The 12,819-nt window shown below is 28.5% G+C and overlaps 2 protein-coding genes across 2 annotated transcripts; both read right to left on the bottom strand.

Moving 5' to 3' along the window:
• Positions 1-523: 523 nt before the first annotated feature.
• On the bottom strand, positions 524-1,826 carry LOC104878978 (F-box protein DOR-like). The gene has a single exon (XM_059737819.1). It carries the CDS (start codon positions 1,129-1,131, stop codon positions 544-546), a length of 588 nt encoding a protein of 195 aa, XP_059593802.1. The 5' UTR covers positions 1,132-1,826; the 3' UTR covers positions 524-543.
• A 716-nt stretch (positions 1,827-2,542) lies between these two features.
• LOC100266326 (zinc finger A20 and AN1 domain-containing stress-associated protein 1-like) lies at positions 2,543-3,243 on the bottom strand. The gene has a single exon (XM_010651991.3). It carries the CDS (start codon positions 3,200-3,202, stop codon positions 2,744-2,746), a length of 459 nt encoding a protein of 152 aa, XP_010650293.1. The 5' UTR covers positions 3,203-3,243; the 3' UTR covers positions 2,543-2,743.
• Between the last annotated feature and the right edge of the window lie 9,576 nt (positions 3,244-12,819).

Here is a 12,819-nt window from a genome sequence, read left to right as displayed (position 1 = left end):
AATGGAGGCAACTTAAAATTTAGAAATTCAATTTCATTCAACTTTAGCAGCAACTTCCCACATGTTTCTATCTTTTCCCAAAATAAAGTGTACAATAGAGATAAGGGGTCTCCCATAAATAGGCTACATTTTTTGAGAGGTCATTTCTTTGTATCTGGGAGTAGTTTCATTTATTTATGTTCATGTAAAGAGTCAGTTACTTTGCTTGAGGGTAGAGACTCCAACAGGAGGATTGGGAATCTAATTTGATACCATTTATAATGATAACATAACATTCTTGTCATATCTCATAGGATTATAGGGCTATATTCATCGTCCAATAGGCCTCAGCAGTTTGGAGGATGCAGGACTTTTCCTTTTAGTTGTATGAGCTAAACAGCCTTTTGAAAATGGATTTAGAGTAAAACAAGGGACTCCTCATAAGGGACTAAAACAAAAGGATGGAATTAAAAAAGAATTCAATGTTAGCAGAGATCTATGAGCTCGTATCCCTCCATGACAAAACATTTTCCACTACTAAATAGGGCAAAAAGTGCTCGAGGATTAGTGTGTCATCCCATAGTCTGGTAACCTAGATACTTTCACTTCCCTTAAACTTTTATTCTCCATATCATAGTAAAACACACCAAAATTCTTAGACAATACAGATGGAATCAATACAATCTCCCCAGTATGGACTGTGAAAACAAGCATAGGCTTCATGAGAAAGCAGGTATTTGCCTCTGGAACTCCCCTCCAGTGAGATGGAAACTCAATTCTCTTCTCCGCCCAAACCTTGTCTTGATGGTTGATCTGCAACACCCACATCGTTATAATGTTACCTTTCACTAGATGCTCATAGTCCACCAAGGCTAAATCTTCACCAACTTGTATCAAAACTGAACCCATATGATCAGTCATCATGTCGGCTTCATGGGGTAAGGGGAGTTGAATCATTTGGTACCTCTTGTCTCCAACATCAAATGCCGCTATCCCAAATGGCCCATAGTTGTAGGGTTTATTCTTCCCGTATATAGTTCCATTGATGCACACACCTTGAGTATGAATGAAATGAGGATGACCACCCTTGAGACTCCTCCATGTATTGGAGCCCAGAGTGAAAGAAAATGGAGTGGTTGCAAGGGGAGGCATGGCAGTGATACCATGACCTCACAATTGTGTAAGTGTTGGTGGAAGGGTCAAAGCCGAAGGAGGAACAAGAGTCAAACTCTGGTGCTTGGATTGCAGACGCAGATGACCCATACAAGCAGATTATGCTGTTAATGAACTCGGTGGTGAAATTAAACCGGAACTCAGGCAGGTTGACTTGGTGGAGGGGTTGCAGAGTACTGAATGTGATAGTGGAGGTTGTGGGTGTTGGATGGTGAAAATGATGTTTGGTTGCTTGTACTTTTGGCTTCGGAGTGGGAGGACGATGGTGGTGCCGCCCGGCCGAGTAAAGAAGCGGCTCCTGTGTTGATCAACGAAGGTTTAGGTCGGTGATTACGGAGCGCCATTGCTTGGAAACGCATCTGAACCGGAGTAGAGATTTCACGGGAAGTCTTGTGAGTATTTCGAATATCACAATATCAGAAGGGATGGTCATGCTGTCTGTGAAGTAGGAGAGGAAGAAATGTGAATGATTAATGGTGTTTCTGTTGGTGTTACAGGAAGAGAGGTTGATTGGTAAGCGAGAAAGAGTTAGAATTGTGATCGAAGGTTCTGAAAATTTGCTGATCATATAGGGTAAGTCCATGCACCACCATGATCTTATCCATGAGTTCCACTCACATGCTGACTAAATCCAATGATTATCTTTACCCTATTTAATGCTTCGAACTCAAACAAGAAAAATAGTTTGTCGATATGTTATCAACGAAAGTGTTGTCTAATTATGTATAATATTAAAATTTTCAAAATTATTTTTTGTGATATTTAAAAAAACGTATGAAAACACCTTTTATTTACTTTAAAAAGAGTTGAAGAATAAATTGTATTCAAATGAACTTTTAGGGGATGGTTGAGAAACAAATGATGATAATAATAAAAATATTTTAAATTAGTATTATTCTCATCTATTTAAAAAATAATTTATCTTTTGTATTATTATTTTTTTATCTTTAATTATTTAGTTCTTGTTTTAAGTCAATTGAAAAAAATTAAGATATTTAGATTATTCTTAACCTATCATTTTAATAATTAATTAATAATAGTTGTTCATTTTAAGTAAATGATAATTTTAATTATTTTTGGAAGTTGAAAATATTCCAAATTCCTCAATAAACTTTTAGAGAAGTGTTTTTAAAAAACATTCCGAAATTACCATTTTTATTATTTTTAAATAGAAAAATGTATTTTTTTTAATTTTTAAAGTATGAGTATGTTTAGTAGATATATCTTTGATATAAAAAAATAAAAATACTTTGATAATTATAATAAAAAAGTAAAAACAACTTTTTCTTTTGATGTTTTTAAGAAGTAAAAACTGGTTATATTAAGAAAAAGAGTTTTCAACAACTAGTCCTCAATTTTTGGCGGCAAATCTGTTGAATAACAATAACAGTTTTTAGTTGACAAAAGATATTAAATTAATTGATAGAAGATAAATATCAATCAATCGAAGTTCTCTCCCTAAAACAAAGATTTAATTAAAAATTCAGTCCCAACCATATGAAACACTTCATGAATCACTCCTCCTTGAAATTCAAAATTGTAAGATTTAACAATTTCCATGTGATGAAGAATAAATGATTCCTATTACAGTTCAAAACCTTACTGGTAACTTCTCAGGCTTCAATGGTGGGTTTTGCTTCATCAAAATCTCACGTCCCATAGCCTTGTAGTCGAAGTTGCATTCATGCTTTTCGGGCAAACGATGCTTCCCACAGAACATACTTCCACACCGGCACTTGAATCCTATGATTCCCACCTTCTTCTTACACATCTCGCATTGCTCCGACTTCTTCGTGGAAGAATTACCATTAATAGTCTTTTTAGTATTATCAAAAGATAAAGATAGTTGAACCATGGAGATGGCAACATCATCTAAGGATGAGGTTGACTCTACTCTTGGCCTTATAGCTTTCTTCATGGACATGGCTTTTGCTTTCGTAGACTCTTCTTCTTCCTTGAGAAAATCTCTATAACACTTGGAACATAGGTTTTGAGTGGCAGGTGTCCCAAAGAAGCCACATCCATTGGCACATAGTGTTGGATCTTCCATGTTTCTTCTTTTTCTTCTTCTCCTTTTGGGTATTGTTTGAACTCACTATTCTTCTCCTTTCACCTTTTGGTTGCCCTCTCTACACTATTTATACATATATATAGTTGAGTTGTATTTGGATTTGGAAACCTTTTGGGGGAGAAGTTTCTATTTTCTAGAATCCTATTTAGATTGTGTTTCTAAACTTATATGATATATCCATAAAAATGACTAATCACATAACTTTCCTATAAACAAAAGGAATCTAAAATTTTGTCGTTTTACTTGCCTATAAACAAAATACAAAAATAAAGTAAAATATAATTAAAATTTTATTCCAAAATCAAAGAAAAACAAATACTAATTTTATTAAATTTAAATTTATTATTCAAGTTTTTGAATTTTTTTTTCTCTTTAATTTGACTGTTTTTATTAAGTTTGGACTCCTATAAAAATAGAAATTTGTCTTGATAAGAGAATGATTAGTTTTAGAAAGCCATGTTTGTTCCAGAAAAATACTAAGAAATAAAAAAAATTAAGAAAAATAATTTTAATTAATTTTAAAAATATGAAAATTAGTTTAAAACTTATATATTTTTAAATTATTTATTTCTTATACCAAAAAATTAAAATAAATAAAATAAATTTAAAATAACATACTGCAAACTTTCAAATTTACAAAATGGTGGAAGAGCATAAAACTTCAAAAGTGAGCATCCATTGGATTGTGGTGAGAAATCTATTCCTTTTTTTTTTGTCAAATATATTCAATGAAATTACATTTATATGGTTTATATGATACTTAATTTTTCATTTATATTTTATTTTTACTATTCCAAAAGTGAGAAAATATGCTTATGTGTTTAATTATTAAATTAATTTAATAATTTAATTTAATTAAGTTTTTAGTTACATTAAATATATTTAATAAAATAACTTAATATTATAATTAAAAATTAAAAACAACTTATAATAATTAATTTTTCCTTTAAATCTCAAATATCTTTTGTTCTATTTATTTAAATGAATATTTGACAAAAGAAGCTTATTACCTAATAATAATAATGCTAAATATGTTATATTAATTGTCCATACCTTAATATCAACGCAATCCGTAAGTTACAACAATTTAAAGTATAATTTAATTTAAACTCATCAAATATTTAAGGCTCAAGGAGACTGTTTGCTTTTCCCATTGGGTTAGGAATTAGTTTTTCACGTACCATTGAAAGATAAAGTAGAAGGCTCAAGATCAATAGACCTCCTTTCTCTTAGGTCTTGTTGTTGTGATCTTGTTTAGAATTGGGAGCTTTGTGCCTGAGCCACTACTTAATAATTCTGAGTTTAAAGGGAAAGCTACCCAACTCTCTTTACATTGATGCCCAAGATATTACTGTTAAAGACTTAAAGGTCATTGTAGGGATTCTCTTGAAGTGTTTCTTCTTGTTAACTCTTTCAGACATATCTTAAAAAAAATAACGACTTTTAAAAACTATTTAAAAAATTTGAGTGGATAATTTTTTTTTTCTTTTATCATATCAAATTTAAAAAATTTTAAAAGATATATGATAATTCCAGACATTTTACATAAAAATTAGTATATATATATATATATATTTTTATTTTATAGAATTTACTACTATATTCTATTTTAAAAAATGAAAAATAAAAAATATGTACAAACAAATACTAAAGTTTTATCAAACTCAATAGATGAAAAAGAAATTTATATTATATGTATTCACTTAACTAAAATGGATTTTATCACATTTGTTAGGTATTTAAAAAATATATAAAATTTTAAATAAATTTCATTATATTTATTTTGTATTGATTTTTATGGCTAACAAAAAAATGATGATTATTTTTTATTTACTATGCAAACAATAAGACACGTCTTAAATTTTATTATTTTATTTTATTTATTTATTTATTGTTATGGATTCCATTAAGGCCATCAAGGCCTAAGAAAATACTTGGGAAAAATTATGCTATCTAAGTTGGAGACCAACCTACATTTATGTTGGATTATGAAGCCTAAATTAGTTTTATTATGTTATGCTCGAGATATCTGGGAGTCCAACTACTTGATCAGCTTATGGGGGTTGAGCTCATTCAACTACAATTAAAAGATTTTTTCAAAGCTTTCACCATTATAATTCTTCTTCTTCCTTTTTATTAGGGGATTGTTAAGTGTTAATACACTATTTGGATATATGAATCACATTGATCATTGAACCACACTAAAAATTTTGTATTCTTTTTTATTTTTTATTTGTGTATGCGTGATTTACTTAACAACTCGGTAGCCTAATTTTGCTACAATTTGAGCCAAATGTCTAAAATAAAAAATAATCATCTCTCAAGTTACCACAAATAGTAATACATTGAAAATATTTATTTCGTGAACTAATACATGTTAAATGTAATACACAATTCTTGTTTTTCTTCTTCTTTCTTCTTTCTCTCTTTTTCTTTAACTTTCTATTTTACAACTCACTAGTCTTGCAAAATATACCCATATTCTTGTTTTTATTTATTTATTTATTTTTTAATTATTTACCTTTCCTGCTTTATAAACTCATCATTGCTAAATGCACCCAACTTTTTTTTAAAAAAAAATTCTGTAATTTTTTAAAATAAAATTTTAATGGTGAATTATGATATTTTAAAATATTACACAATTTTTTTAAATATTAAGTTATAAAGAAAAAAAATATTAAATAAATGGATAAATTTCATACATAATAAAAAAAAAACCAAATTACTTTTTTCAAAAGATGCTACTATTATACTAAAAATTATAAAATAGACATTAATATTTTAATAAATCTATAAATTATATTAATAATATTTTATTTAAAAATAATAAAATAATAATTATTAATTTTAATTAAAGATAAAAAATAAAAAAATATTATTATTTTTAATTCCTTATAAGAATAGTGATATAACAAAAATGACATAAATAGCATAAAAATAAATATATAACTAAAAATAATTAAAATTCAGAATTTATTCAAAAGAATATTTATTAATATAATATTCTATTTCCTTAACATCCATAAATATCTCTAAATATAGTAATTTTTGTGGATATATCATATAAGTTTAGAAACACTATCTGAATAGGATTTTAGAAAATAGAAACTTCTCCCCAAAAGGTTTCCAAATCCAAATACTACTCAACCATATATATGTATAAATAGTGTAGAAAGGGCAACCCTCTCACATACGAAAAATCTCAAGCAATACCCCAAAGGAGAAGGAGAAGAATAGTGAGTCCTCCATGGAAGATATTCAACTATGTGTTAATGGTTGTGGCTTCTTTGGGACACCTGCTACTCGAAACCTATGTTCTAAGTGCTATAGAGATTTTCTTAAGGAAGAAGGAGAGTCCACGAAAGCAAAAGCCATGTCCATGGAGAAAGCTATGAGGCCAAGGATAGAGTCAACCTCATCTTTAGATGATGTTGCCACTTCGATGGCTCAATTATCTTTATCTTATGAGAATACTAACAAAGTTATTAATGGTGATTCTTATATGAAGAAGAAGCCAGAGTGATGCGAGATGTGTAAGAAGAAGGTGAGAATAATAGGATTCGAGTGCCGATGTGGGAGTATGTTTTGTGGGAAACATCGTTTGCCTGAAAAGTACGAATGCAATTTCGACTACAAAGCCATGGGACGTGAGATTTTGATGAAGCAAAACCCACCATTGAAACCAGATAAGCTACAAGGAAGGTTATAAATTATAATAGGAGGAATATATTAATTTTAGCTTTGTTACATGGAAATTGTTAAATCTTGAGATTTTGGTTTCAAGGAGAAGAGAGTCATGAAGTGTTTCTTACCGTTAGGATTGAACTTTTAATTAAATCTTTATCTATGGAGAGAATCAAATTTGTTTAAAATGTAATTCAATCAGGATTAGTACAAGTATTTCTTTAATGTACTTTGATTGATATTTCTCTTCTAAAGCACCATAAATAAGAAAATGTTTTTTTATAAGCCCCCTAAATAGATCAATATCACTTTTACAAATATAAAAAATTAATTTTTATGTAATGATTCTAATATTTATAATATTTTCACCCTTGTGTATCAAGAAAATATTTGCAAAAAGTTGATAGAAAGTAGTATTATGGTGAAAATACATCTTATTTTTATAATAATAGTAATCAATGATGAAAATATCAGTTCAATTTTCTTGTAACATTAAAATTAATGAAAATTCTGAAAATATTAAGAAAAACTCTAAAAAAATTATATAAAAAAAAATAAAAAATAAACATTTTAAATTTTTTATTTTTAAATGGATATATATAATTTGTTATATTTGATAATAATATCCTCTAAGTTTATAAGAAAATATAAATTAATAAGTATATATTTATTATTAAGTTGCATCATATATTATTTTACAATAATATTATGATAATATGTCTAATTTTAAAATATATTTAATATTAAAATCATGATCCATTTTAATTAAATGTATTAAATGATATCAAATAATAATAATATATGAAAAAAGTAATATTTATATATTTTTATATTTAATAAATATATATTATATAAAAAAGAACAATTAAGAAAAATATGTTTTTATATTTTTGGTAATAAATTAAATTAAATGTAAAAATAAAATAATTAGAATTAATTTATATAATAATAAAATGAAAAATTTGTGAAATATATCGAAAAAAATCAAAGAAAAATAGGTGAAACATCGATAAAATGTCCGAAAATATCCCAAATTAATTTAAATGTATTAAATGATGTCAAATAATAATAATATATGAAAAAAATTAATATTTATATTTTTACATTTAATATATGTATATATATATATATATTATATAAAAAAGAACTATTAAGAAAATTATGTTTTTATATTTTTGATAATAAATTAAATTAAATGTAAAAATAAAATAATTAGAATTAATCTATTTAATAATAAAAAATGAACCAAATTGATATATCTTCTCAAATATTGAAATCCACGGATATTGGATATATGGAAGATATATGGTGATATATCCGGATATTTTAAAGTAATGACCCATTAATTAATCAATAACAAATTTGAATAGTAATCTTTCTATTGTTTCAAATATAAAATTTATCTACACTTAGTGACTTATCACTCTTATTCAAGGGTTAAAACAAAAACAAAAAAAAACCAATAATACAATAATTTTAAAAAATAATTTAGAAGAAATGGCACTTTAAAAAATATTTTAAAATATATATGAAATTTCAATATATATAACTTTAATGTAAAATATTAAAATTATGTTACGTGTTGAAGACACAATTTTAATATATTTTCCTATAAAACATTATCGTTATTCTTTCCTTTCTAATTAACAACCAACCATGAAAATTTCCAATTATGTATTGCATGGAATGTTATATTTCCAAATTACAAAACTTCTCCCGAATCCTCTAGTAGAATCAGTTTTATGGTGTTTTTAAAAAACACTAAAAAAAAAAAATTCTCAATTGTTATTCGCAACACCATCTTTACTAATGCAACATTTTACATTCCTAAATTACCCTCCCTTATTCCTACCCCCTCTTTCTCCTCTCCCTTCTCTCCTCTATCTTCTCTCATCTCCCCTCTCTCCTCCCCAACCTCATGTCCCAATTGCACCCCATTTTGATTTTTTTTTCTTTATTTTTTTCCCAACCCCCATCCCACGTAAACTTTTTTTTCTTTTCGTTTCTTTCATTTTTTTCACACTCAATTGTTTTTCATATTCTTCTTATATTTTAAAACAAAATAATTTCTTTAAATAATAAATTATAAAATGATTTTTTCACCAAAAGTATATTATGTAAAATGATTTTATTATATTCAATGTTTTAATGTGAAATTCATAACTCAATTTTTTTTAAATAAAAATTATTATTAAAATTTTAAAATAAACAATATTTAATTGGAATGGTTTTTTTAAAAATATATTTTTTGTTGTGTTCAATATTTAATTACAAAATGAAAGCTATAAATCTTACCTGAAAATTGTCATCAGAAGATTGAATTTCGTCATTCATTGTATTTCATATGTGATTTACAGCCTTAATCAACTATAATTTAGGTTTAATATATTGGGAGGAGGTTAGAGAGAGTTCTTTATTAAAAAGGGTGTATGTGGAGAAAAAAATATGACAAAAAAGTGTTACCTTTAGCAAAAGGATGTTAGAATAGCAACCAATTTTTTAATAAATAAAAAATAGATATTTGACATAATTTAGAAAGTATTTTTTAAAAATTAAAAAATTATTTATAATATTTTCTAAAGAAATATTGAGCCCTTTACATGAGTTAAAAGGATTCCTCATCAACAACCCCTTCAAGTTCTTCTTGGTGGTCCCAAACACTCTTTCTCAACCGACTAGCCAAAACCTCGAAAAATTCATGCAAGGCTTATGAGTCAAAGGAGCATATGAAGGAATTGGGGGACATATGTGAGGAGCAATATAACTCGAAGTTTCACATTGCGGATCAAAGATGCGCGATGTCGAATTCAAAAGATATTTGGTGGTAAACCTAAACATAATAAGTCATCTAATCAATCCAATTTCTTAGCACACTGACGCCTAAACGAGTTTGGTTTGCCTAGATAGGTAGTACGCTTGTAGTGCTTCTAGTAACAATTTTGAAGTACAATATCTTCCTATTTTGGCTTAAAAGCTAGAGCTTGTGGTTCCTATTAGTTGTAGAGCCAATATAACTTTGTTGTCCACCTCTCAATGTCCAAGTCTTTCCCTTACCTACTCTCTCGAAGTGCACCTCTCAATGTCCAAGTCTTTCCTTTGCCTACTCTCTCGAAGTGCAAAACTATTTGGATATAAACCTGGGTTAATAGACAATACACCCTTCTAGACTAAGTACTTGTGTTTAGATTAATGGTAGGTCATCTTCATCAACTCTGTTATGTTGGTACTCAAACTCATGCTTACCATATGGGATTAATTTTTCATCTATTTTTGTCAAGAGAAAGGGCATCCTCACATATGGGCTTAACTTTTGGTGTATTTTGTTGAAATGTTTTAGTTAAGAACGGGTTTAATATTTCACATGGAGGATTGAGCTCTTTTCTAAGAATAGGGAATGAATTAGACTACAAATATTTTTTTGTTCATTTTTTGTCCCACGAAATAAATAGCAATAGCAAGATGTTGTCCTCTCAAGCCATCTGCCATGGACAAGGTTGTATTAACTTGGAGTATGCTTAGAAGGAAGAGAGGAATGTGTCACTACCTACCCAAAATGACTCAAACTTGAGCTTTTATAAGGAACAAGAAGCTTTTAGAATCAAGTGGAGTAATTTATACATCTCTACTAGTGGAGGAATATAGAAAATTATAGAGAGGCTTGGAGAGATCTGCACATACCCACACATGGATGAAAGGAAAGTGGAGTAGTGTGCAACATTATAAAGAGTTTCTTATATTTTTGTATATAGAATTTGTGTAGGGAATTTTTGTGACTCCTAGAGAAATAAGTGTAGGAACTCCTCCTCCTGATGACACGTGGCGCGCATTGCTATCTGGAGCAAACTCCATCCGGACTCTCCTAGAGGACACGTGGCGCGCTCTCCTATCCGGACTCCCTCATGGAGAAGCACACGGGTACTCGCAAACATCACATCCGGACGATAGCATATCCTATCCGGATATGTCGTCCGGATCATTGACTAAAGTGAGCAAGCCTTGCTACGTCATTCTGACAGCCTGCCACAACCCACGTCCGCCGCTTGCAGAGCAAAAGGACAGGAATGATGGCAAGTAGCCTCCCACGATCTCTGACAGCCGTCTATAGGGTGATGATGACCCTGCCATCACCTAGAGGCATCATGACGAGCCAAAAAGTCTTCCCTCCATTAAAGAGGGAGGCAGAGCTTCTGAAACTATATAAAAGAGCCTTCACACAAGGAAGAAGGTAAGTTGACTATCCCTGAAAAAGCCTGATAGCTTAATCTCTTGAGCCATGACTAACAAAACCATCGGAGGGTGTGTCCGGACACCTTGTCCGGACATCTTTTGTAGGGAAGATTGAACCAGAACTCAATCTTGGTTGAAAGCGTACGTCCACTTGGCAGCTACGTGGATCACTGGGACACAAGGCATCAACAATAAGGAACCTTGGGTTTCAAAGGGTAAATATGGGGTGACCTCATTTGGATAAAGCACCAAATACTTGAGAACAATCTTAGTCTTGTAAAGCATTCTAATGGAATACAGGTTCTATGTTCTTCCAAATGCCTTTTTTAAGTGTTCCTCACTTTCAAGTCACAATACAAGTTCTATTCTTATAAACGCTTTAAGTGTTTCTAACTTTCAAGCCGAGTTGGATTGCTTAGCAATGAAGAAGGTCAAGCCTTTAATTTTTTTCTCATAGTTATTGAGGGCAACATAGGGATTAGATTGTCCAATATAGAGTCGAGTATATTTTTTGGAAGCCATGTCTTGTCCCATGAGCTTGCAGAGGGGCCATGGACATAAACTCATAAAGCCAAACATTTCTAAAAAATTCAAAAGCAAATAAATATCCATCCCTATATATATATATATATATATATATCAATTAAAATAGTTTAAATTTAGTTTTGAAACTACTTTCCAAAAAACTAATCAATTTCTTATAGAGACAAATTTCTATTTTTATATAAGCTAAAAAAACTAATGAATAAACACAAATAATAAATTTAAATTTAATTAAAATAAATTTTCATATTTATTCTATTTTATTTTTGTTTAATTTTGGAAATAAAAAATTTATTAATACATAAACAACCTTTTTATGTCAAGTCAAAAGACAAAATGTTGGATTCCTTTTCCATCTAGTGGTAGATTTTGTCCTTACTTTAAATAACAAAATAGAAATATAAAAAATCAATATATTTTATTTGAATTTATTTATGTATACCTCTCTTGAATTATTTTAAAAAATAATTTGTAATTATTTACACAAAGGATTTATCATCAGCTCTTCTAATAGGATTTTCCAAGTCATTGAACTTCTATATATATTCTAATCTTATATGAAAAATTAAAATTAAAATTTTGAAAAAAAACCATAAAAGACTAGGTTTAATCATTAACCTGTTTTAACTTCTTGTCTTGAAAAATTAACAATAAAATTTGAAATATCTAATTGATGTTAATCTTAAAATTTTAAAACTTTAAAAAAATTTTGAAATTAATAATTAACAATTTTATAAAATAAAAGTCTATATAGATTAAAATATTTTAAATCTGTTTTTAATATTTTAAAAATAATTTTTTATATTTTTATTTTTAATTATTCAATATGTTTGTATAATTTTTTTTAAAACACTTATTAAAAAATAAGTGAAAGCAAGTAAAATATTTTCAATAGAAAACGGTTTTTCGTTATTAAATGTGTTTTCTATGTTTTTTATTCTGGATAGCCAAAAATAGTTCCCAAATAATAATCCGTGAAGTTGATGACTAATATGAATTCAACCCAGGTTAATAAATAATAAACTTAAACTTGATTCAATATCGTTTCTCTAAACTATAATTGAGTTCGGATTGCTCATACTAAAATTGGGTTGCGTAATTCAAAAACAAAATTTAAATAGTAAACGTAACACATTTGCATG

The sequence above is a fragment of the Vitis vinifera genome, chromosome 1 (assembly GCF_030704535.1).
Source record: "Vitis vinifera cultivar Pinot Noir 40024 chromosome 1, ASM3070453v1".
Taxonomy (NCBI): domain Eukaryota; kingdom Viridiplantae; phylum Streptophyta; class Magnoliopsida; order Vitales; family Vitaceae; genus Vitis; species Vitis vinifera.
The sequence above is the reverse complement of the archived record's forward strand: the minus strand, read 5'-3'. Positions and strand labels throughout refer to the sequence as shown.